Raw genomic sequence first — 25,035 nt, 5'->3', positions numbered from 1 at the left:
CAGAACGCATCTATACACAGTTATTTGCATTGCTTTTTTTTTTGACATTCTGGTCATCTCTCTAAGACTTTCTTTTTTTATTTTCAAAAAGGTGCTGAGATGTCTTTGCGCTTGCATTGAACAGTCTGCAGATCACACACAAAGGCTGTTACAGAGATTTAAAGCACTTAATAGTCCTGCTCTCTGATTATGAGTGTTCCATCACCCTTCAGTACAGCCCTAGGGGACAGGTAAACAAGGTTCAACTGCAGCTACCCACTCTCCCAACATCAAAGACATCAAAAGTCAAGCATTGAATGCTAAAACACAACCCCCACCATGTGCAGAATCACTGCAGACCTAATGCATGTTAACAAATTTAAAGGGAGGTAGACATGCAAGGTAATTCAAAGAGAGAAAGAACATGGACAGAGAGAGAGAGAGAGAGAGAGAGAGAGGAGTGAAGAGTGAGAACAAGAAAAGTCCATGAAGAAAAGAAAAAAAAGACAGTAAGTGACAGAGAAAGGACAGGTGTTGAGAGAGAGAGAGAGAGAGTGTGAGAGAGATGATGACGCAGAGACAAAGAAAGAAAAGTTTCAACATTCAAAATTAAAAAGACAAAACAAAACTTTGTCAGTACATTAGTCCTAAATAAATAAAGTCTCCTCAGGCTTGGCTTTGCAGTGGCTTCATTCTCACATGCCAGTTGACACAGTGATTAAGGACATTAGGTCTCTAAGAGGGCAGGGAAGCCGGACGAGTGTGTATACGTGTGTTTGTTTGTGTTTCTATATGTGGAGTGATGACAGGTATTCGGGCCCCAAAACGGGCCATCAGTATCGGTACATCTGATAGGTGCTGACCCAAGAAGAAGGGAAAGCCCAGTTAGGGAACCTCTGGAGCATGGACTCAAGCATGGGCGTCTTCTGGTCCTCCCCAAAGAAATAATGAGAGGAGATGGCCACTGAGATCATGCCTTCAGCACTGGAGGGTTCTGGAGAACTGGGTGGCTGTGTGAGTAAAAAACATGCATAAATATCCTAAAAATACAACTATAATAATAAACTGAATCATTTTCAAACGGGAAAGAAATTTCAAAGTTCGAGACAAAAATGAATGCATAAAAAGTACAATAAAAAATGATAAAGTATATACTAGCATTTTGCTAATCTTCAATCTTTATCTTCAATCTTTAGGTTTTGCTAAACCTTCAGTCACAGTCAGTATGGATCATACAAATTTCATTTAATGTGCACTTAATCACATTCAGCAGAACCAAAATCCATTTCATTTCTTATCACTGGATTTTTAAAAAAATTTCTCAACACTCTACCTGGATTTCAAACCAGAAGTTCCAGGCAGGTGCATCCAGACCATGGGAGTAGAAGATGAAGTATTCCCCGCTGAGGTCAAACCGAGGGTTGCCATCCCCAAACGACCAGCTGGAGAGCTTGGCCCCAGGGTGTGGCATGAGGTAGAGGGACATGTGGCTCGGTCCTGAGAGAACCCCAGTAAGGATTATAATCCAGCCGGGTTAACAGCAGATTATTCAATTCAGTTCAGATCACTTTCATACCAAAAATACATTTTATACAGACGCTTACTTTTTACACATGCGTATACTGTAGGCAGATGTAGTGTTTCTGTGTCCTGTAATTTTTGAGCTATTGTGTTGTTTCAGAAGGTGTCACCTTTGGCCTCAAAGGTCATTTTGACTGTGCCCCACTCTGTCTCCTTCTTGGAGAGTAGCCGGAACTCCAGCGGAGACTTTGGAGACACTTCGGGTGCTGGGAGATACCAATTCTTCCTGCAAACACAGAGACGAAACAACAATACCATACATGAGTCCCCTACGCACTCATGACAAGTGCTACACAAATGACATAGACACACTATTGTCAGAGCATTACAGAGTTTACCATACACCACATAAAGCCAGAAGCACCTGGCACAAAATTAAGCATAAAAGTAAATGCTTTAGTGTTGGATGCCAGCCTACTGTGTTATCATAAGTATTATTTACATATATTCTAACAACTTTGTGACGCTCCTATGGGAGTCTTATGGCCCACATATTCTCTGGGATCACAATTATGAATCAAATATAAATAAGAACTCAATTAAGACTCACGTTGATGTCAATAAAAAAATTCAGTGAACTCGAACACATTTTCTGACTTGTCTGTATGCCTGACTTGTCCACCTGACTTAGATGAGGTGGTACTTACTTAACAAGGAATTTGACGGGAAGGAACCATGGGAAGCCACAGAAGGGCAGATTGTCCTGGCAGCGTGTTCGGATGGTCTCGTTAATCTCCGGGACATAAGGCGTAATGTGACTCATGCCAGTGTAGTCAAAACTGTTAATCCACAATCCAGAATCAGTCTTCTCCACAGAACCGTCCAAGCCGTGAAACGTACGGGTAGTATGCTGAAGAAGAGAGAGAGAGAGAGAGGGAGGGAGAGAGATGATTAAACTCATGCGTCTACCAAACCTCGATGAATGAAAATTGGACTTCTGAAAAGGCAGCTACTGCTGAGACGTGATGTAAGTCAGAGTACATTAAGCTTCAACCTTAAAACTTAAGCCCATTTCATTTGAGATGAAATTGCACCAGTAAATGTAACAATGATATGATTAGCACAAAGCCAAAAGTAAATTAGCATAAAATCATTTGAAGGTATGTCTATTAAACAATGGAGACATCAAACCAAAGCAGAAACACTATTCTGTCTCCAAATCTCTTGCTATCCATACCTCACTTCCAACATTCATCATTATAAGAAATATATAATAAATGTATAATTCTGGTGTGTCAGGACCTCAGTGGATACTGTATCAGACTTTACCTGTAGAAATACACGTTTGGGTCGTGGGCTGCTCGGGTCGGCCGTGTAAGGGAAGAAAAGCCCAAAGGACACCAGAATCAGCATCACAGTGAAGATGGTACCCAAACCTGCCAAAATCCACTTAGTGCCTCTGCTCAGATAAATGAAGTGCAACTGTACATGTGAGTTAGGAGGTGTATGTGTGTTACGTGAAAGGAGGAGTGTGTATGTGTGTGTGTGTGTGTGTGTTAGTGAGAGAGAGAGAGAGAGAGAGAGAGTATTAGAAACACTTGGAATTTCAGTCAAGCCGCAGTCCTAAATAAAGCTGAGGTAAGCCAAACTTTAATATATAAAATTTAGTCTGTGTTTGTTCAAACTTCACATATACGTATATGTTTGCCTGAAATCAAACATTTTTTCTTGTATTTGTGCCATTTCTCCCTTTCTGTTCAAAGACACTTGGTTGAAATCAAAGCAACACACAAATGTGTAGTTAGAAATGCTAAAAGCTCTTTTCTAATACACGCTCCATAAACTAATATCTCTCTGAACAGAAATGACCAGAAAAGTGTCTGCATCTTAATTAGGATGCAAATTGCAACTTTAGGGAAACCAGAATATTCTGATGAGAGTGTTTTCGTTCATATGTAGTATCAGCATGTAAAGGGGACAAGAAAGGGGTGTTTGTCAAACTACTGCAACTGCAAATACATTTAATCTGTTAGATCTGTTTAGAAGAGCCATCAAAAACAGGAAGGAAGATAACAGAAGGATGTGAAATGAGGAAGAGGATGGCAGTATTGTTCTTCGAACACTTACATGTAAGATTCACAGTTCACATCCCAAATGTTTCAATAAGCAAAACTTGACGAAAGATGAGTTGTACATAAGATAAAGAGCCATCGGATACTCACGAAAAAGGAGGACAGAAGAATGGTCGCCACGGTGACAAGCGAAGCCAGCACCACGTCAGGAGGGATTTCTGTGCCACTGCGACCCAGGATAGGCGTAAAAATCTCAAACACCACCCAGATAAGGAACATGAGGTGGACGTATGGCAGAGCCAAACCCAACTGGTACAAAACTGAATACTTCAACGATGCACCTGAAGAAAAAACAGAAATCCACACATAATTCGGCTGCTTTATGACAATGTTTGTAGCACACAGAGTCAAATTAAGAACAATTTCAAACGGTGAATGAACAGTTGTCTTGTTTTGTTTTTTAGTTTCTGACCACAGGACCGCAGCTGGTTGGATATTTTTGGGTGGCAGGCCACTCTCCACCCGGCAGTGACGCCGACCTGTTAAACCCTGCTGTGCCTGATACACTCGTGTCACCATGACACCCACCACCATTCCACTACCATGACATCCACCACCATTCCACTACCATTCCACTACCATGACACCCACCACCATTCCACTACCACGCCACTACCATGCCAGAGTCACAGCTTTGTCGATAACGGCCGACCACCCAAGTAACATCTGGTCATCAGCAGTTCTGTGGTCAAAAACTCACCATTTATGAATGGGCTAGGGCTTGGTGCACAAATTGTGCATGGAAACAAATGGGCTACATTCTGTAATTGTACACAAATGTGTATGTGCACCTTTAAAGCAGGTATACATAATGAAGTGGCCAGTGAGTGTATAGCTACAGACATAGGGAAAATATTTGATTTAGAATAGGGTATAGAAATGATCACATCAAACTGAGCTACTCTCTGAATCTTAACTAAAGTCTAGTCCTAATTTTAGTCCTTGCCCTGACCCTACTCTGCAAAAACACATCCTGAACACTGTCTCTATTTCACCCACTGACTTTAGCCAAGACCTTCTACACTCGTTGCCTGAGAAGGGCATGCCAATGGTCTAAGTCAGTGACCTGAGAAATATGAGTCCTTAACAAACATGTCAAACGGGATACAAAAGAGCCATGGTCGGTCATGGCCCAAATATGCACCTGAAATATATCAGATCCGCACCAACACTCTTAACTCAACTTAACATTTTTCCTTGTCTCCATGTCTACTTCCACACAAATTTGAATACCTGAGTGCCGTCCAAAGAAAACCAGACTATAAAGTATACTCGTAGGGCGTATTCAGTGTTTTTCTAATTCATTCAGTCCCTCCAAATCCGTACTCACAAGGGAAAGGACTCCATTTGTATAGCGTTAATACAAGGCCACTTATTCAGCGGCCTATTCACTGGTCTCTCAGCCTCGAACTAGGAGATTAACAGAAGCATCAAAATCTGAGCTGTGAGCCAAAAACAACTTAGAGAACATTTTTAAGGGCATAATGATTCAAGGTGACACTCTGAAAGAAGTGTTTAAACATCAATAAATCATTACACACCGAACACACAACCCTAAGTATCTTCTGTCCCCACTTCAGCAAAGAGCTTCCTTTTGGCTCCCATGTAAATTTCCTTTACTTCTTTCATGACATCACTCTCTCCTTCCTTAACTCTCCTTGGACTAACTGCTCAGTGGTCTTTCCTTTGAGGATCTAAGAACTACCTGATCTTCATTTGTTATGTTTCTAGATCAAGGGTAAGAAACAATCCTTGTCTTCGTCCTCAGTATTATATCAGAGGTGTTAGATTAGGGGTTGAAAACAAAACAACTCTAACCAAAGTACAGTGTGTTCCTCACCTCTTTGTTTGAACTCCTGGGTGAGCAGCACCTTCGTGATAAGGGGGAACACCACCATCAGCATGGGCACGTAGGCCGAACACAGGCCTTGCTGGGTCAGGTAGACCAAGGCACAGCACCACAGCAACAAACTCACATCAAAGAAGAGCTCACCCAGCTCCATTCGACGCACGTTCTGTGTGTGTGTGTGTGTGTGTGCATATGAGAGAGAATTAGAGAGAGAGAGAGAAAGAGAGCATGAGAACAGAGAGGCAGAGACAGGGAGAGAAGAACAACTGACAGAGAGTAAGAGGGAGAGTTTTAAGAAATCATACATAATTTACTTGTTATTCTTACTTGCTGTGCTTTTCTCGCTGCTGTGAGCAAGGACACAAACAAAAGAAAGCACAGCTGTCGTTTTAATACCTGCGTCACGGGACAGGGGCCTCGCCATAGCAGCCAACCACACCATCAAATCAAATCATGTGTCAATGGTGGGGAAAATGGAAGCTTCATTTACAACATCAGATACACATTTTCATCATATCAGCACTCTATTAGAGCCAGACGAATCGTTTAGCCTAAAAGCCACTGAGTTAAGACTTTCACAAAAGATAGGTCCAATAACCTCAGACACAAGAGACTGTCAATGCAAAACAAAACAAAAAACAAAAAAAAAAAAAAAACAGAGCATTTCCACACACAAACAGATATTTGCCAAAGGTGAATGAAGGACCTGTGTGTGTGTGTAAGAGAACAGCTCTGCAAGGACAAACACAGAGCACAAATGACACAGTTCTTCCAGTAGTGTTTCGTGTCATAATCATTATTCAGTAGTGTTTCGTGTCATAATCATTATTCAGTAGTGTTTCGTGTCATAATCATTATTCAGTAGTGTGAGTGGCATAGTTATTTTCAGCAGTGTGAGTGGCACAGTCACCTCAGAGAACAAAGCTAAAGAGGTCTACAGTGTGCTCAGTATGTTATCCAAACTACCACAAAGTATCACACAGCTTTGCCCCCTCACATACCCACTGTTACAAATAGGAACAAGGTAGTACAGATGGGCTGAGAGAGCAAGTAAAAATGTTTTAAGTCTTGTCAAAAAAAAAAATTAAAAGTTATAGTCTTCCTACATGAAGAATTAGATCTTTCTGCACAAAATCAGACAGCAATAATTACTTATATATATATTTCAAAAATGAGTGTGATATTTGTTGATGTACTGAAGATACGTTTTAAGGCAATTCTTGAGGCATTTGTCATTTCTCTTGATATGAGGAAAGGTGCAAAAAACACTGTCTGTGCATTGCTTCTGCTTCCTGCTACTCGTGTGCACGAGTACACACACTCACACACACACACACACACACACACACACACAGATACTCACACACACGCAGAGACACACACACACACAGACACACACTCACTCTCACTCTCTCTCACACACACACACCTCTCATTCAAACCACCAACATTTCCTCACAGAGGAACCACAACAGCTCACAACTCAGAAAAAAACTCCAAGGCAATCGACCCGACGTGAACCACTGACAAAGGCCTTGGCTTTTTACACGAGTGTCAGTGAGAGGACACACCGATCCACAAGCAGATATTCAAATTCGTTTCATATTTGCCATGGGGCTGTCTTGCACAATACACCAGGAAGCACTAGACAAGTACAGACTGTGATATAGAAATATGGCGATTCTACTCTCAACCCATCCTGGCCTTCCAGATTTAACAGATAGTTTTAGGGTGTGTTCAGAACTTGTGGGGTGGTACTTGAAGAGAAAGTAGGGGAGAGGCTGCCCTTTGTGACCTCCTTGGTAATCCAGTCATATGACTTTAAGCATGTCGGACTGGAATGATGCACAGATAACATCAAGTAGAGTAGGAGTGACAGAGAAAGTTAGTGCTGATGTGGAGGGAAGCACCGATGTCAAAATTCGATACAGAATTTTCCTCAACCATAGTGTGAACTTCAGCTCTGAAATTTACTGCAGTCCAGCAAAATGGAGGCATTAGCCTACATAATTGAACTGTGTGTGAAATCCATAATCATTATAAGTTATTAGCCATCGTTGAATTGACATGTTGAATTCTCACTGATTATATATGACTAAAACACGTTAGGATCCAAAACCTGAAGCACGTAACTGGCATGGAGATTTATTCAGATGTAATCTAAACTAAAGGAATTTCAAAATAAAGCAATTGTTATGAATTCTGTGCATGCTATGTAACATCAAAAGATGTAAAAATGTTATCAAAATTATTTTATTTTGACTTCTTATGAGTCTTCTAAATCTGCTTTCTAATGGTATAAACAGGTAGACAGCAAACTCACCCCGTAGTAGAGGTTCTTGGCCAGTGTGTGGATCAGAACCATCTTTCCAGTAGCTGCAGCACCATACAGGCAAATGGAGGCATAGAAGTGGTTGTACCAGAACATAGAACGGCCCATCAGAGTGACCAGAAGAGCCACAATCAACACAGACAACAGGGTGACGAACCAGCCCAACACTACCACACCAACTGCATAGGCCAACTCCCATATGTAACGACCACCTGAGAGAGCCACATACAGGTACACATTTTACAAAGAGTGCTAAATAATTCTCCTTTTGCATCAAGAAAAGTGTAATTTGTACAAGCAATGTGAACATACACATAAAAAGTTCTTTATTTGATACTGTTAGTAGATTCTCAGCTCTGAACTGTACTTATGTAAAAGTAATATGTGCTGTGTCAAATGTGTTGCAATTTTCCTCTAATATTTTTTTCACAAAACTACGCTATACCGTACATTATACCACTACTACGAGATAATACTCCAGAGATTCTATGTTCCAAGGATTATTATAATCTAAAGATGCTAATATCCAAATCTAAGTCTCTCTGAGAGAGTGGTTTTGACAAACTGTCAGAAAACATACCCACATTGCTAGGCAGGGAACACTTCTTGGCCAGGTAGAGGAACGTTGCCATGGCTGCCATATAGTTTATGATGGTACCAACTTGTGCCGGATAGGCTACCACTACCACGCCCAGTAGGTCGAAAAACACCATGTTACCATGACGATAATCGGAGGAATCCGCCAACATCTCTGACATGACTAGGTGCTTCAGGACAGCCAGAATGTTGTCACCTGACGGGGTACACACAAAACTTACTCAATTTATAACAGTCTATTTGAATATTTACAATATTGCACTTAATATTTAATCACATTCATTAAATTACTCTGGACATTGCAACATATGAATGACTGCATCATTAAACAACATAATTTCCAGAAAGATAAATTGAACTTTTCTTTTTGTTGTTGCTGTTGTTTATTGGTTGGGGTTGTTTTTTTCGGTGATGATGGTGGTTTTGGTATCTCCTAAAAGAGCACCTGGATTAGGAAACTCACCATGATTTGTTTGTTACAAGTAATACATCTTCCATAAATGGTCTTTACAAAACATGAGATGGCTTTTTAGCACCAGTGAGAGGTTGTTAACCACTGACCCCTCCCTCTTAGCAACCATGTTAAAATCTTTTAACCATTCTTATCTTTATTAACATAAGCAAATATTTCGGAGAATGACATTAGTGCAGGTAGAACACAGCTAACAGATATAGTAAACCACTTTCACTGCCATGGTATTTCAGCATGAAGACGAACATGAGCGAAAAAAAAAACTACCACAAAAGGGAGTCTTTTCATACTTAACAATTGAAAAACTCACATAAAAGCATCAATGAAGAGAGAGAGAGAGAGAGAGAGACAGAGAGAGAGAGAGAGAGAAATCGCATTGTTGGGAGGAGAGGAGAATACAGCGTGTTTGTGTGTGCCTGGAAAATGGGGTGGGTGGGGAGAAGTCAGTGGGCCCCATGCTGACACCACCGCCTGAATTCAGAATACTGCATCTCTCTGCAGTGTGCAAAACACAGCAAAAGAAAACAAAACCAACGGTTGCTAATACGAAAGAGCACAAAGCTCTATTGTTCTGTCTTGACCGTCTGAATCCACAGCTTGGTCCAACCCAGACTGTGTAAACATCCCCCCCCACCCACCCATCCAAAGCTTTCATATATGACTGACCCCCTGCTGAGAAACAACCAAAGCTCATTGTGCACAAGCATTTGGTGCAGCCATTGTATTTTTTTTTCCACTCCTGCTAAACTCATAATACCCTCTTCAAATATCACTTTAAGTCCTGCTCAAATGCAGTGCTTCTTCTTCTCTTTTTTTTTATAAGGAAACTGGAATGATTGCAAGCAACATAGCAAAAACACATGGCATTAAACTGACAGGATGTGGCACCTCAGTGAAATGACTTCCTCTTCCCTGGTCAGCACAAACCAAACACTACAACCAACAGGACAGTGCAATGCAATAAACACTGCTTTCCTAATCACATATAGCTATGAGGTTGAGAGGTTGGGAACAGCTTAGCTATGGAGTATAGAGATTAGCTTATGTTTAGCCCAAGGGGAACAATCAGCTCTATATGCTCCTCCTTGACTTTAAAAATAGATTTCATTTCCAGGATCTATGAATGCTCTATCTCACACTGTGTGCTATGTGTGTGTGCGACTGTGTTTTCTGGGAACGTCTGGATGTGCATTAAAACTTCTTTTGAAATGTATGCACTGTAATGTTTGTTTACATGCACTTCAATGTGAAAGTGCTTTCTTTGCTGCTTTCTTTCACGCACATGCGCGCACACGCGCGCACGCACACACACACACACACACACACACACACACACACACACATTCAGCTGAATGCATGAATGCAGAGGGAAATGCAGGAAAGTGCCTGCGTTGATAGTGATGTGTCCACTAGCTTATCTTGGGAGTGCTGGAGTGCACTAAGCCATGAAGAAAGGAGGATGAGAGGAAGAGAGAGAAAGTGGCTTTTGATAGTAACGCAGTGCTCCTCCCTCTCTCTCTCTCTCATTTTTATTCACTTTCTTTTTTTTTTTAACTCACAAAAGAAAACTGTGACGCAAGAGCAGCTGTGAGTCACCTTCAAAACAAGGCGTAGCCCCCCTGTCCAATCCTGAACACTGCCCTGCACAAACCCAGCTGAACCGACTCTCCTCCGCGTCCTCACAGAGGGCAAATCTGCCTGTCTGTCCATCATCATTATAAAACACAGCCCTGCTGATGCCTCACTGTCCCGCTAATGCAAGGGCTTTTGGAAAAGCCTCTGTCTAAGCTGGCAATTCGAGAGAAGTAGAAACGAACAATGCAGGAGATGCCTTAGAGCTGACAAAGACTGGATATTGTAGTGATGAACAGGCTAACTTACTAACTTCCTCTAAGAAGTTAATGTGTGTAAAAAAAAAAAAAAAGACTCAAATCCTGTGTTTAACGCTCAATACACATCTTGACTACGGTCAGAATGTGCTCATGTAATATTTGTGTACATAATAATAACTGATTAATATTTCTGTAAACCCTTTTTTAAGCTCCACTTCTACCTCAGCCCAGAATTAGCAAGTCCTCCTCCAGAGGAGCCAAGCTCCTGCAGTTTTAATCAGATGCACAAAACACTCGGCTATGCAGTTCAGAGGCTCATCAGGGCCTTGAGTGGCTGACTCGGGTTTGTTTGTGTACGATGGGTGAAAAAGCCTGCATACACTGGAGTCCTGCCAGAGGAAGGTTACCTATTACTGCTACAGTCCTAACAGTTTAACCATATGACGGTGTAAATGATCTGTCATTGGTAGAGTGGTAGTAAGTAAATACAATAGTATTGACAATGTCTCTACACGGGTCGTTACAATGCAAACAAATGAGCTTTGCGGAGTAATTTTACACCTTTTCTTAGGAGACCATGGAAGTGCTTCACTTACCAGCTCTCTGAATGGAGTCGGTCAGGATTCGGTCGGGAGTGTCGTACTTTGTGTGATATATGAAGCCATTTTCAATGAATGCCAAATCAATGCCTGCAGAGAGGACACTATCAGTTTAGTATGCAGGGAGGTGGAGGGCAAATCAGGATGAAATAATGACGCTATAAAAAGTTATGAAAAGCCAGTCAATGTTTCATGATGTGTGAAAAATATTCAGTTTAACTTCAAACATCATCTGCAGCATACCTGGAATATTCCCAAAGTCGCGGTAGATGCGGAAATCTGTATCAGATGGGATAATCCCACTTTGGAAAACCTCCTGACCAACCACAGATGCAAATGGGTGTTTGGCTGCATGAACATAAGCCTGAACCAACCATGGATTCTCAGGACCTAAGCAATGAAATAGGATATGTTAAAAAAAAAAAAAAAAAAGTAAAGAGATGGGGTTGGGGAGAAAAGGTGAAAAAGGGGGAAGTTTAGTAAAATGAATGATTTGATGGTAAATAAGGGAGAACCTCTGATAAGACTGTAATAGTGGAAGCTTGCTGTTCACCTACTCCTAACTACCACAGGGAGATTTGCATTTGTTCCTAGTGATTCAGGACAGTGTGGAAAGCACATGTACATCCCCTGAGGAAACACACACATCACACAAAGAGCTGACAATAGATGTAGGGGGGCTGTGTTTGGAAAAGATTGTATGTACCTGTCTGAAAGACCACCTCTTTCCCCCCAACACCTGCTGCCTCTAGATTCACAAAAGCCCGCACCTGTTTGGCCCAGGGGTGCTGGGTAATGAAGCCATGGCTTGCCTGGGGATAGAGGGAGAGAGAGAGCGAGAGAGAGAGAGAGAGAAAAGTGGAATAAAGAGTTTGCAGGACATGATGGGGGAGGGCATAAAGGCCAGTACTTTCTGATTGAAAGCAGAGCATTGTTTTAGGTAAACAGTCATGTCATTGTGAGTGCCGCATATGAATGACTGGCAGGTGTAAAACACAAACATCAGCATTTCATAAAGGGAATCTGATGTTCATTTCTATTGTACACACAAAAACAAAAACACACACATACATGCGTGCATACACACATACATACAAAATGTAAGACTGTATTTTTACATGACTGTACAAGAGAACTTAGTTACTTAATTTTTTTTTTTTTTAATTTTTTATCAAACCTAGGAAGATTTATGATGAGTTAGTTCTGTCTTTAATTACAGTTGTACAGTGTTGCAGCTGTTGACCAGTCTTTGGATATCATTCCTTGTACTGCCATAACAATACCACTGGATAATGAATCTATAACTTTCCAATTATCTGTTACATCCTTAGCACACAGTTAGGGATTTAAACTGAAAATCCTCCACCCTTCAAGTGATTCCTGTTCTTTATTAATCCATATAGTCTAAGAAAAATAAACATAACTATAACAATGAGCTTGATAAATCTGAAGTGTCAAAGAGTGCTATTGTTATAGAGTTTTCAAATCCAGCCTCTAGTTTCTCCATCTAACTCATATTTCTTTGGACACAAGCATAAACTGACACTAGCTCTGTTAGGGGTGTAAACACAGCCACAAAACAGCAATACTGTAGATTATTTCCACAGCTTCAGCTTACATCTCATGCATGCTAGAATTCAGGATGGCTAACAGATTTTTCATATCACTGTGATTATGAACATGCATCCAAACAGATTCCATGACATTATGAAAGAGTTCACCATTCAAAGCACTTCTGTGTTGTGCCCTCACCTGTAGGACATTTTCCTCTGCGCCATTGAAAAGGAAAACCACACCATGTTTCAGAGGAGAGGAGAGATTAGCCAAGGAGTGCAGCACCTCCAACATCACCGCACAACTAACTGCATCATCACTCGCACCTGATAATGCAGTAAATACACACACACACACACACACACACACACACACACACAGTTTTGCCTGACATCGATATACTTAAAACACACAATAATACAGAAGAATAAAAAAGTTACAAAAGAATACAAAAACGTGCACTCCTAAAGCACAGTGTCAGACATTCACATTAGATATCAATATCTGAAACAAACATTATTTCATACATTTTCCTCTCTCTCAGTCAGATCTAATCCTCCTATATCTCTCTCTCTGTATCACTGACAGATGAAGTCTGTTGTTTCTGCTGTCATTTTTATCATTTTTACAACTGAGTTCTCAGATGAAATTTAGAAAACAAGGTGCATATGGACAAGTCTTATTTGCAGAGCTTGGTTGTTCGTATTTGAGCTTTTGTCTGAAACCAGTTCGGATTTCTTACAAATAACATAATCTAACCATTAAACAGTTGAGTTCCGGTTCTATGTTTCCAATACTTTTCCAATTGAAATTCTAACCATCCACTAAAACTAGAGTTACAAATTTACACGTGAACAGACACACATTACACGTTGGTACGCTACACACATTTTTCACTGACCTGCAGATTACTGGCCCCATAACACAAACAATAACAGACAGGTTGTCTGTTGTTCCCACACCTCCCTGGACAAGCAAGAGAAATGAGAACCTGCTCCACTGGAAAACTTTATCTACTCTTCAACCTCTAGTTCTGGCTGTTATTTGGGCGATCACAGAAAACAGGATATTCTTACTTGTGTTACAACGTTTCTTGCTTTTTTAAATCTTCATTCCACATCTCTCTCACATGCCTCATTGGTGTGGGAAGGGTGTGATTAGGATGTGGAATGAAGACTGCAGAATGTTCTATAGACTAATGAGAGGTTGAAAGAAAGAAAGAAAGAAAGAAAGAAAGAAAGAAAGAAATGCTTTAAGAGAGCCTGAGCAATCAAGAGGATTTTGCCTGTTCTATTGTGAAAACAGCCCTTGTATATCAATAAGACCAGTCCCTGCTTCACACGGCTTCTCTCTGCCATAGCAACAGTTCGTAAGGTGTTTTTACATCTGAGACCCAAGCTTTGCGTGCTTGTGTGTGTGTGTGTGTGTGTGTGTGTGTGTGTGTGTGTGTGTTGTAATTAGAGAGCTTCCCATATCTGAACGTTAGTTTTTATGGTCACAAAAACAAACAGGTGAAATGTTAGTGAACACTTGCCTGGACAGTTTTGTTGGTTGAATGCACTGCTGATGTGCAATCACGTCTACTAACATCGGGAGTTTTTGATTCATTTGTTTTACCCATGTGATCAATGTGATCCCAGATTAGATATTTCTGTTAAGACGGGGAGTGTGTGCAAAGCTGCGTAGCGTTAACGTCTGTGAGAGCAAGCACTGAGTCGACTCTTGTATGTGTTAGAGATGGGACTTTAATGTGCATCCAAAGTGTTTTAACCTTCCATTCTTATCTCTACACTCTCAAACTGGTCATCATTCTCATGTCTAGAGACTCTCTTTAACCCAAATCTGCATAGACTGGACACATGAAAACACTGTAATTATGTTTTAATGTAAAGTATAAGCTTGTTTTCAGTACAGGTTACATTTACTTTAAAATATCTATTTCAGTTCTCAGAACAGTGATCACAAAGAAAACAAGTCAACAGCATGAGCATTTTCAAATCAATATTTTAGTATCAGGACCATTACTTTAGTATATTTTAGTATAAGTATCAGGACACAATCTATCATAAACACTGAAAGTGTCTTACTGCATGAGAACACTGCTATAATGCAGCATTTTATTTTTTGCTCTGTGTATGTGACACTGTGCATATTTATGCAGAATTACGTGTATCTGAGTGACTATATGTGTTATTGAGTTTTTAAGCTTTTACCGATCACTGTGTGTGTGTGTGTACGTGTGTGTGTGTGTGTGGGTTTGTGTAAGAAGGAAAACAGGCTCTTGTTTGAATGTCTGATCACTAAGAACTGGTCCACAGTCCGCTGACTCACTGGCCCTCATGTTCTAAACAGATTCCTCTTTGTCTTCCTATCAACCAATCAGACACCGGGTCCAACAAACTGCCACTGCCAACAAACAGGTCACCATGGTGTTAGTCCCATTCCTGGATGGTCCTTTAACTACACGGTTATAGCCAAATGGTTCCAATTCAAGATGGTACTTCCCAAAAAGTTAAAGAACTGTTTGAACTCCTGAGTGGCCCTTTTCAAGAGGCATGCAGTTAACCATGAACATGCCACCTACTGTTTGTTTTCTGGTTAAAATATTTCCTGATGGAACCACCTCACTATTTAGTCAGCAGTGCAACAATCCCCTAACTCTTTAATGTAATACTGTACTACTGTGTTAACATCACTCTTTGCTTTGGGGGAACAGGTTTACCTAGTCCCTTCACCATCATCAAGAAATACAGCAGAGACACACTGTCTACTTGTGTATGACAACAGAGCAATAAACAACAAATGACAACATAACAAAAACCAACCAGCAAATAATAACATTCAGGTCACCAAAAAACATTTGTGCCTACCACCTTTAACTCAGGGAGTGAGAAAATTCATCATATAAAAGCCACATTCATCACTTCTTAATGCTCTCATTACCTGGACTGTTGGCCACCGAGTCAAAGTGACAGTTGGCTAGCATAAGGTGCTGAGCTCCAGCCTTTGGTTCCAGTTTGACAGCGATGTTGGTGACACGGTCATAGTAGCTGGTGAAGCCACCGAGGAAATCAATGCTGAAGGAGCCAGTCGGCCGCTGAATGTCCACAGAGATGGTGTGGAGGCCTGCACTGGTCTCACTCTGTATGTGAGCGATTTGGTCCAGCAGGTAGTTTACAGTCAGAACCTCATTCTCTGGACTACCCACTGGCCTCGGACCCACTCTGGTGATACTCTCTAGATGTCTCCTGATCAGACGATGCACACATACAGAAATAGGTTAATGTTAAATGTGTTCATATGCACACACACATTTGCCTTTAGTGCAACAATATCCTTTAAAAAAATATTTACACAAGAGGAAATGTACACACTAGAACAGATATTTACATACTCACAGAGACATTTAACTTGCACAATGCCACAAGGAACACAGGCACAACCACACACACACATATATATATACACACACACACACACATATATATATATATATATACACACACACACACACATATATATATATATATGTGTGTGTGTGTGTGTGTGTGTGTGTGTGTGCGTCCTGATATCCTAATGTAGATTAAGGTATTTACACATACAAACAAAATTATAAAACAGACATAAAATAATATTTTACAATGTATACAGGTCAACCACAAAGACACTGGTCTCCATGCTACAACACAGACATACAACTCTACTCAGAAGTTCTACAACTGAGATCTAGTGCCCAGAACCTCACGTGGTGCGGGGGTTTTCTTTTTTTTTAACTGAGGCCAGCAAGAGGCCAAAAGGGGAACCTGACTCTTCAGTTGTTGTCCATTTCTGAAGAGTACTGAATCCCAAAGCAGTTCAAAAAGCAGTATTGCTTAACATATATATATACTGAATATATACACATTTATATATTACAGGTAATAGCAGCAGTGTACCCAGTATTAATATAACAGTAACATTTAATGACTTGTTTATTTAGTGCTGAACATCTAGATTAGAAAAGGTCCTTTGATAAACAGGTTCCTGACAACAGTTGGTCTCTCCGATAAGTAATACCTTCCCTGTTTCCATCCCACCCACCCCTCCACCCTCCCAAAAAAAAAAACAAGTTTCCAGCCAAAAAAAAAGCTCAAAGTAGCCAACAAGGTCATATGACACTTTGCTGGGAAGATGACACTCCATTACTTCCACCATACTTTAACTCTACACCACAATGCACTCCACCCTCTTCCCCAACTCCAGCCGAGTGCCCGAGGGGCTGTGAGCATGGGTGTGGCTAGGTAAACCGTTCTACATGTTTTTTTTCTCTCTCTCTAACAAGAGCAGGAAGGTACTTGACAGAAAAAAAAACAGTCTGTTCAAACTATGTCTCTAAACACTACCTAACTGAGTTGGAGACAGTTATTGTGAAGAACACAGCATGTCTGTTATAATAAAAGGACATGAATGCTGTGAAGAGGATGTTGCTCCCCCAACAAAAGCAAAATAATTATTAAGCTACTGAGACAATGTGACATTCGCAATGGATTAAATTGTTTACTTAAAAAAAAAGAGTTTGTTTACAATGACAACGAAAAGTCTGGCTGCAGAGTTCAAAGCCTGCAGTTCTGGGAGACTATACTCGTTTGCAGCAAGTGCAACACTACAGAGGTTTGGTTTTACAAGCATATCACTGAACTCCAGATAAAACTTCTTAAAGGGCATGCCCTGTTGGCTGTGCCAGCAATGATTTGATATCAGTGTCGGCACAATCACAGGAAATTTCGGCTAGAATCACTTTCAACAATATCTACAACTTTACTCTTAAGTAGCCCAATCATAGCATTTTCCTGGCATTTGCATTGTCCTGACCAACCAAACGGATACGACAACCGGTAAAATAGTGCTGCGTCTGTCACTAAATAGAGGAAAGGTTATACCCAGCGTATCAGTCACGAGAAGCGTACGTTGTACCATACAAACAACCAAAATTAAACGAACTGTGCAAGTTATGAAACGTTATAATTTATCGCTATAGTAAAAGGTGCTCACCTTGCCCGAACAGCATTGAATTCTCCGGTGGATTTTCCTATGACAAGCTGCTGTAAGGATAAGTGAACCAGTCCCCATAACACCAAAATAAATACAGTAACCAGTAACGTTGCCACTCCTTCGTTTAACAAGAACAGACTAACTTCAGGTTTCTTTTTCGCGTTCCCATAACCGTTGTTTCCATACTGAACCTCAGTGTCATTGTTCTCATGTGATGATTTATTTTGTGTACTGTAGGATTTAATTCTCCGTATAGTGGTGTCACTCTCCATCTTTACTACTGCTACACAAGCGAGCGTCCCTCTGCCGGACTCCGGACGGACTATGCCGAGGGACAAACTTTGACTAGAAGGAAACGCGATTACAGGAGGGGCTAGAATAGCGGAATCCGCCTCGTGGCAGATGTTTGAAAAACTTCAGTAAACAGGGACGAACAAGTACTATATCAGCAAGTAGATCGGCTGGTATTACATTTATATACCACATGACATAAATTAGTATGAAGTCATATAAACACAAGTAGATTTAAATGGAGACAAATCATTAATGATTTGTCCTTTTTTTAGTAGTGTATTTTAGTATCGCACCGATACTATTCGTTGGTACTCATATCGGGCCGATACAGTGTGGTGAACACTTGTACTTGGTATCGGCATAATTCATACAAACACAAGTAGATTTAAATGGACACAAATTATTAATGATTTGTCCTTTTTTAGTAGTGTATTTTAGTATCGCACCGATACTATTCGTTGGTACTCGTATCGGGCCGATACAGTATGGTGAACACTTGAACTTGGTATCGGCATAATTTAATGCTTCCAATTACGAGTACACTGTCGCATAATGACCTATCCTAGCATGTAAACTTGCCGCGAAAGCCCTAGAATTGCAATCAAAGTTGGAATCATGTTAGCTATTTGGTATGTCTTTAAACTTGAAAACAAAGAAAGTATAATATTTGTAATATTTGCAAGGAGAAGCACAAATACAAAGGATTACAACACAGGCATTTTGATCAAATATTTAAAGAATCGCCATCCTAAAGTACTGGATAAGCAACGCAGCCCGATTCCTTCCTTGGGCTCCCACCGCTTGGAAATTTCTATCAGCAACATGCACTAGTGTTGAGAGCGAACGACTCCTCAGCCTCGCAAATTGTTAAAGAGAGAAGAAACCGATTTACGTGAGAGAGAGCGGAAGTGCTTTTCTTTGTTAAGAAAAACCTTCACCTTACGTTTACGTTTACTCAGTCAAGCTAAATACGGTAAGCTATGTTTGTTGTCAGTTGGCCAGACTGTTTGTAGCTGGCTGCTGGCTTTGTAGAGAAGGCACTTAAACATTTCCGTTTCGAGTGGTACACATTTTCTTTGAGTAACTTTAATGTTTCTGTCATGAATTTACCACCTTAGCCTTTCTGTAATTTAAGTTTGTTTTGTTTTGTTTGTTTTTATCCGGCCTTTATTTGCACAAACAGGCCGCACCCCGGCTATGATTTGAGACCCTGCCACTATTTGAGAATTTACGGTATATAAATTTTTTTAATACAGTACAAGCAGTTACAGTCTCAATTGTTTGGGAGGTTTTTTGTTTGTTTTGGAGAGTGTTGAATCGAACAAATGTATTGTCTGAACTCTTTGCTAAAGGCAATAAAGCATTCTTACCTGTAAAATTTACATTTATGGATATGAAATTTGGCCATTATAGTAATAAGATTAATCGTGTACACATAAGTATTTTTCTGTGTATTTTTTCTGATATACATTTTTTCAATGTAAGATAAATCTTTCATCAGTGTTTTCAGTAATAAAGGCACATAGGTTTTGTAAGAAATTCTTCACAATTGGGCAGCAGAAATTAATCACATCGCTTCACTGCATCACACTGTTGTAGGAAGGAAACTCAGTTGAGAAAATATAAGCAAGAAGGACCTCTATCTGTGCGGAAGAATATAACAGCTCTGTAATAAGAGAGAGGCCTGGGTTAGCCTTGGATCCCATCACGGAATCATTCATGTCACATACATGTCTTAGAAAATATCTGGAGATTTAACTGGTTCCTTTACCAATAGTATACCCTGATGATAATGATGATATCCATATATCATCATTATGGATTTTGCGCCAAAATGTCCTCACTGGTTTACACCAGTGTCGCTAGAAAGTGGCAATCATAGCTATCTCTGAATATCTGGGGCCCCTTCTCAGAAGGGGGCAATAAAACAAAAAATAACAACAACAACAACGAATCAAAAAAAGACCAGCCCTGGTTGCAATAGAAAACAATATTGTGTTTTGTCCATCAAGTATTTCAATCAAAAGGGGTAATAGTACAACCTTGTACATACATGATTTCCCTTTTTGTAAAATCTGCTCAAGTAAATGTAATATCCCCATGACTGAAGTAAAAGAAATTGTTGATTTAAGAGACAAGAAGAAGAAGAGGAAGGTCTGTGCATGATTTCACAAATATTACCACATTACTTTCCTCATTTGGATCAAACTGAGGCAGCTCATTTAAAAGTTTGTATTACACAGATTCATAAACAAATGTGTCACACAGACACTCATGCTTATCACTAACGTGAGAAGAAATAATCCAATCCACAGTAGCATAATGACATTATTTCAAACTTTTTATATTCTAAATATGACACATTCATTTGGGAAGGTTATTGTGACATGTTAATAGCAGCACCACTGATAGCAGACAGTGACTTTGCAGCATGATGAATGACACAACCAGGGGCATCATGCACCCATTTTTATGAGTGGGCTCAGAAACAAAGAATGGCCCAATATTGACAAGGGGAAGGGCTAACCTGTTCAGTTCTGCACTGGTTTTTGCCATGTTTTTAGAGAATATACATGACTTACAGAGCTGAAAAAATCTTGGGCATATGCCCTCTCCACCCGAATAGGTATGATGCCATTGGGCATAACACCTATCATAAAGTTTAATTTCATGATCTCCTTTACCGTATACTTTATGACACATACATCATCATAGTATCACATTGTATATTATTCTGTCAAATGGTTTAAGGAACAGTGGGCCTGTCTTCTTATATTTTCATTATGATTTCCATTGAAATGTTTGTTTAACATTGACTTAAAACTATTGAGAAACTTCTTCTTTTTGCATACACATTGATCTGCAGTCTCTTAATTAAGGCTGACTGAAGACAAAGGTGGTGGTGGTGATGATGATGATAATGATGATGATGATTATGGTATGATGGTCAGGATAATAATTATTATGACACGCTGAAAAAACATCCTTTATGCAAGATTTCATGGAAGAAATTCATTACTTTTTGATCTGTTTTATGTCCCATGATGCAGGACTCTAGAACGCATCAGACGACGTTCACGAGTGTTGAGTGGTCTGGGGCAGTATCTGAGAATGTGGGAGGGTTTCACGCTAATTGGTACAGTTCAATAGCTTTAAATACGTGAACAGAACCCGTGACGATCATGAGAATTCTTTGCCCTGCAATTCTCCCTCACAAGCCAAAGACTTAAGTAGGCCTAGCAGACACAGGGGTGCAACGGTCTACTACACGGTCTCTCCATCTCTCGCTCTCTCTCTCTCTTTCCTTCAACCGCGATAAGTCACTACAATCAAATTATCCAGTGTGGGTAAGATTTAATTTTCGTTCATGAATTCGCGTGCAAAATCAATTTTAGTGCAAATGAAACGATGAGATGTTATTTTGTTGAATTTTCCGAAGGCTTAATGAAATTAAACACTGTGGTTAGACTGCACAAATACGACATAATAAGGAGGGGGATTCCAAACTGATTAAATGTAGCCTATTTATTTTGCCAGCATGAAGTTTGTTAATTTGCATAAGATTAAAATAAATAAATGAATGAATAAATACATTTATTTTTAAAAAGTGGGGTATTGAAGTGCGGGATGGATCTTTCAGTTTTTAACCAGTCATAATTTATTTTGTCTTTCAAGGCTGATTATGTTTTTTTTTTTTTTTAACGATTTCTTTGCGTGCATAGGTGGTTCCAAATAAGCAATGCCTCGCAGAGATTTCAGTGTTCACTTTGCCAGCAGGGGCGGCGGATCTTACATCAGATCAGAAGAGTTTGTGGATTTTTAATTTTACTGGCATACTTTCTTTTTCAATTTACAATTTAAATTGGTCCTCCTGTCACACACAATGTGTGGACAAAACACAGTGTGAAAAATATATTGCTTACAAGGACTACTTATGACTATTTGTTTTCATGTATTTGAGTGAATGCTTCAAAAAATGTGTTATTTGGGATGTGGACAAATATGGGCAAATGGTGACAACGTCATTCAGATTAAACAAGCAAAACTGAAGGAGTTATGCTGTTCATTGCAGGGCAGTGGGTATAGCTTTACTGGTGATAATTCTTGCTGCTCTGCTCATCCTGGGATGTTGGTATTACCGAAGAAGGAGCGGATACAAAATGATCCGAGTAAGACATGTGACTCGCCTCTCTTTTTGTAGTATTAATCTCTTTCCCTAAACACGGCACAGTTATGGACTGGAGAGAAAGACCTCTCCCAGTTCATAGCACTTACATGTCCACAGGATTTCCTCCTTGTACATAACACATTGAGGAAACAACAGAATATTCCAAATGACATGAAAACAAAGTATTTTGATTCAGACTGATACCCATGTTCTTCTTCGTTTTTCTATTGTTAGTCCAGTTAATAGATCTGAGATTAACTGCTCATACTCCAAATGCCTGTCTGGTGAGAGAAATATTTACCGCATAAAACACTGGTAATATTCTGGTGCCGTATGCCCCCACAGAGTGCACGCGGTACAGGTCAGTCCTGGAGGGAGATCATGAGATCAGGGCAGCACAGTGAAGGAGGGGCGGGGACTGAGAACAAAGTCGCTCTCAACGAATTCAGTAACCTCCAGCGAGTGGTAAGAAACAACAGAATAAATTGAAAAACAGACAGTCTTTAGTGTCATATTTAGAAGAGTTGAGTATGATCAATACTTTGACTCTACTAGTTTAATCATTTCGATCTGCAGTTCGATCATTTCAATCTAACTTAGGTTAGCAAGGTCTTTATTTCATTTGGTTAAGAGGTCTCTATCCACCAGTTCACAAACCCTCTCCAAAAGCAGGCACTCTATGTTGTGACAGCAACCTTGACCATGCATGCCATAAGGGATAAAGAGATCATGTGAGCTGATTCAAACACATGTCGTGCAGTGGCTAGGTTGGCTGAGTTGTATCACTGTGCTCCTTAGAAGATGAGGATTATTGTGAATGGAATTTGTAAAAGAATGGGGACTTACTAAATAGTGAATACTATATATTGAAATTTTTTTCCACCAAACGTGTGCAAAAGAAATACAAATGTTAGTGCTATGCTACATGTTGTTCCAATGCAGTCTCACTTGATATGTGATAAACTGGTACTTGCCAATGTTATACAGTAGATATGTTAATGCAAGTACCTGTTTGAGTCTATTCAGTATTGATACTATGGTGCACTTACTAATATGAAAGCATTTGGTTATCTGTGATTCATAGTGCAAGTAGATTAAAAAATAAATATAATAATCCAATAATCCTGCTATCCAAGTACAGTATCTGCAGTTATGTACCTAATGCGAATTTAACAGGTAATTTGATTAATGATTCTGTTACGCATAATAATAATTTTACCGTGACACTTGCTGAAGTGACAGTGATTGCTTTGGAACATATGGCTTTCTTTTCTTTGTATCTTAGGTTCCAAATGCCCCTCCCGCCTATGAGAAAATCGCCTCTGGCCCATTACCTCCTCCATATTCACCCTGAAGGGTTTTCACAGAAGGAAAACGAATATTCCAAAACTGTACATTTTCACTCTCTTGATTTGAATGGTTATACTACTGAATGCAAATGTACTATTCAATCATATTTAAGTAACCCCTGTGATTTTGGTTCCATTGGTAAGTAAACGGGAGATGGGGTTAAATAGGAGCAGTGAAAGCCTTTAAAGAAATATGCATTGCGTTGTCATGCACTGACACCTTTGATCATTCAATGGTTTATTCAAATATATGCTGAGTGCTTATTATATCTTTATTATTATTATTATTATTATATCTGCATATGTTACCTGTTACAGAACTTTTGAATACACAATCCTGTAAATCTTATAAACAAAGAGTGCTGTGAATCTTATCATTTACTCCAAATGACTGTTGGGCACCTGAAGTTCTATGGCTTCAGTTAAATGGGAAGTTCACAATTTTTTCTTTTTTTTTTTAGCTCATTTTCTGCAACAATATACAAGGCACTTGAAAACTACTTTGATTAACCGTCCCATTGATAGTGGTGGCTGTGCCAAAAGATAACGTTCCAAATAAATGACCTAACTTTCAAAATGTCAGATGTGCACCAAAGGAAAAAAAAAAAACACACACATAAGACCTATTTCTCATTGGGACAGGATTTTCTGAGTTTTCATTTGCTCATACAGATGGGTTGAAGCATCATCTTTTGCGAGCAGTCCTTTAGACTTCATGTCATTTTTTAATTAAAAACTTTATATCTCTCTCAGAGGAAGACATGTAACGTAATTACTAAATTTCAATATATAGAGAGCAAAGAGCATCAGTAAATATTCTACTAGACCACTGGTCTACGAGTGGGTCTAATACTAAAACAATTTAATTAATAGGAGATGACTGTAAAAATGAACTTGTATGTGAACTTTCCATTAATCTATAAACACCTCATGCTGCAGAAACAGTGAGGAATTGCCTACTTTTTTAAATTCTTATTTCACTGTCATACTATGAGACAGACCTATCCAAATGCTTATGATATTTCCAAATGTCATAATTTCCCAAGCGTAAAAGTGAGGTTAAATTGATACCACTACATAAAAGGTAAAGACTGAAAATATCAGTGAATGACAAACCATTTTTTCATTTTGGTGAATTTCGCCATATATTAAAAAATAAATAATTAACAAAACTGCCTTGAGAGCTTTATTAATGAGAACATACCTTAGTAGAGTACAAAGCACTGCATTTATTTCCAATATTTCATTGAATGCATGTGGTCCAAAATACCTACTAGTGTACTTTGAAAAATCTACAGTAGACAAATTGTAATAAATAATTTGACT

General features: G+C 39.6%; 2 protein-coding genes across 2 annotated transcripts; one reads left to right on the top strand and one right to left on the bottom strand.

Annotated features, from left to right (window-relative positions):
- Nucleotides 1-754: 754 nt before the first annotated feature.
- On the bottom strand, nucleotides 755-18,170 carry LOC115808299 (endoplasmic reticulum metallopeptidase 1-like). The gene is made up of 15 exons (XM_030769627.1): nucleotides 17,899-18,170; nucleotides 15,811-16,115; nucleotides 13,066-13,193; nucleotides 12,020-12,125; nucleotides 11,557-11,703; nucleotides 11,311-11,403; nucleotides 8,394-8,606; nucleotides 7,805-8,025; nucleotides 5,473-5,647; nucleotides 3,723-3,913; nucleotides 2,830-2,982; nucleotides 2,208-2,410; nucleotides 1,671-1,786; nucleotides 1,313-1,476; nucleotides 755-989 (listed from the first exon to the last, which is right to left on the bottom strand). Exons 1-15 carry the CDS (start codon nucleotides 18,168-18,170, stop codon nucleotides 813-815), a joined length of 2,664 nt encoding a protein of 887 aa, XP_030625487.1. The 3' UTR covers nucleotides 755-812.
- Nucleotides 18,171-21,931: 3,761 nt separating this feature from the next.
- mlana (melan-A) lies at nucleotides 21,932-23,714 on the top strand. Its single transcript, XM_030770301.1, has 4 exons — nucleotides 21,932-21,999; nucleotides 22,265-22,361; nucleotides 22,706-22,825; nucleotides 23,646-23,714. Exons 1-4 carry the CDS (start codon nucleotides 21,932-21,934, stop codon nucleotides 23,712-23,714), a joined length of 354 nt encoding a protein of 117 aa, XP_030626161.1.
- The last annotated feature ends 1,321 nt before the right edge of the window (nucleotides 23,715-25,035 follow it).

The sequence above is a fragment of the Chanos chanos genome, chromosome 3 (genome assembly GCF_902362185.1).
Source record: "Chanos chanos chromosome 3, fChaCha1.1, whole genome shotgun sequence".
Lineage (NCBI taxonomy): Eukaryota > Metazoa > Chordata > Actinopteri > Gonorynchiformes > Chanidae > Chanos > Chanos chanos.
The sequence above is the reverse complement of the archived record's forward strand: the minus strand, read 5'-3'. Positions and strand labels throughout refer to the sequence as shown.

Coding starts and splice junctions, on each gene's coding strand:
- mlana (XM_030770301.1), top strand. CDS start 21,932: ATGCCTCGCAGAGATTTCAGTGTTCACTTTGCCAGCAGGGGCGGCGGA. Junction 22,000..22,264: donor TCTTACATCAGATCAGAAGA/GTTTGTGGATTT, acceptor TGTTCATTGCAG/GGCAGTGGGTATAGCTTTAC. Junction 22,826..23,645: donor TCAGTAACCTCCAGCGAGTG/GTAAGAAACAAC, acceptor TTTGTATCTTAG/GTTCCAAATGCCCCTCCCGC.
- LOC115808299 (XM_030769627.1), bottom strand. CDS start 18,170: ATGGAGAGTGACACCACTATACGGAGAATTAAATCCTACAGTACACAA. Junction 12,126..13,065: donor CAGAGGAAAATGTCCTACAG/GTGAGGGCACAA, acceptor CTCTATCCCCAG/GCAAGCCATGGCTTCATTAC. Junction 2,983..3,722: donor TTCTTCTGTCCTCCTTTTTC/GTGAGTATCCGA, acceptor TCACATGTACAG/TTGCACTTCATTTATCTGAG.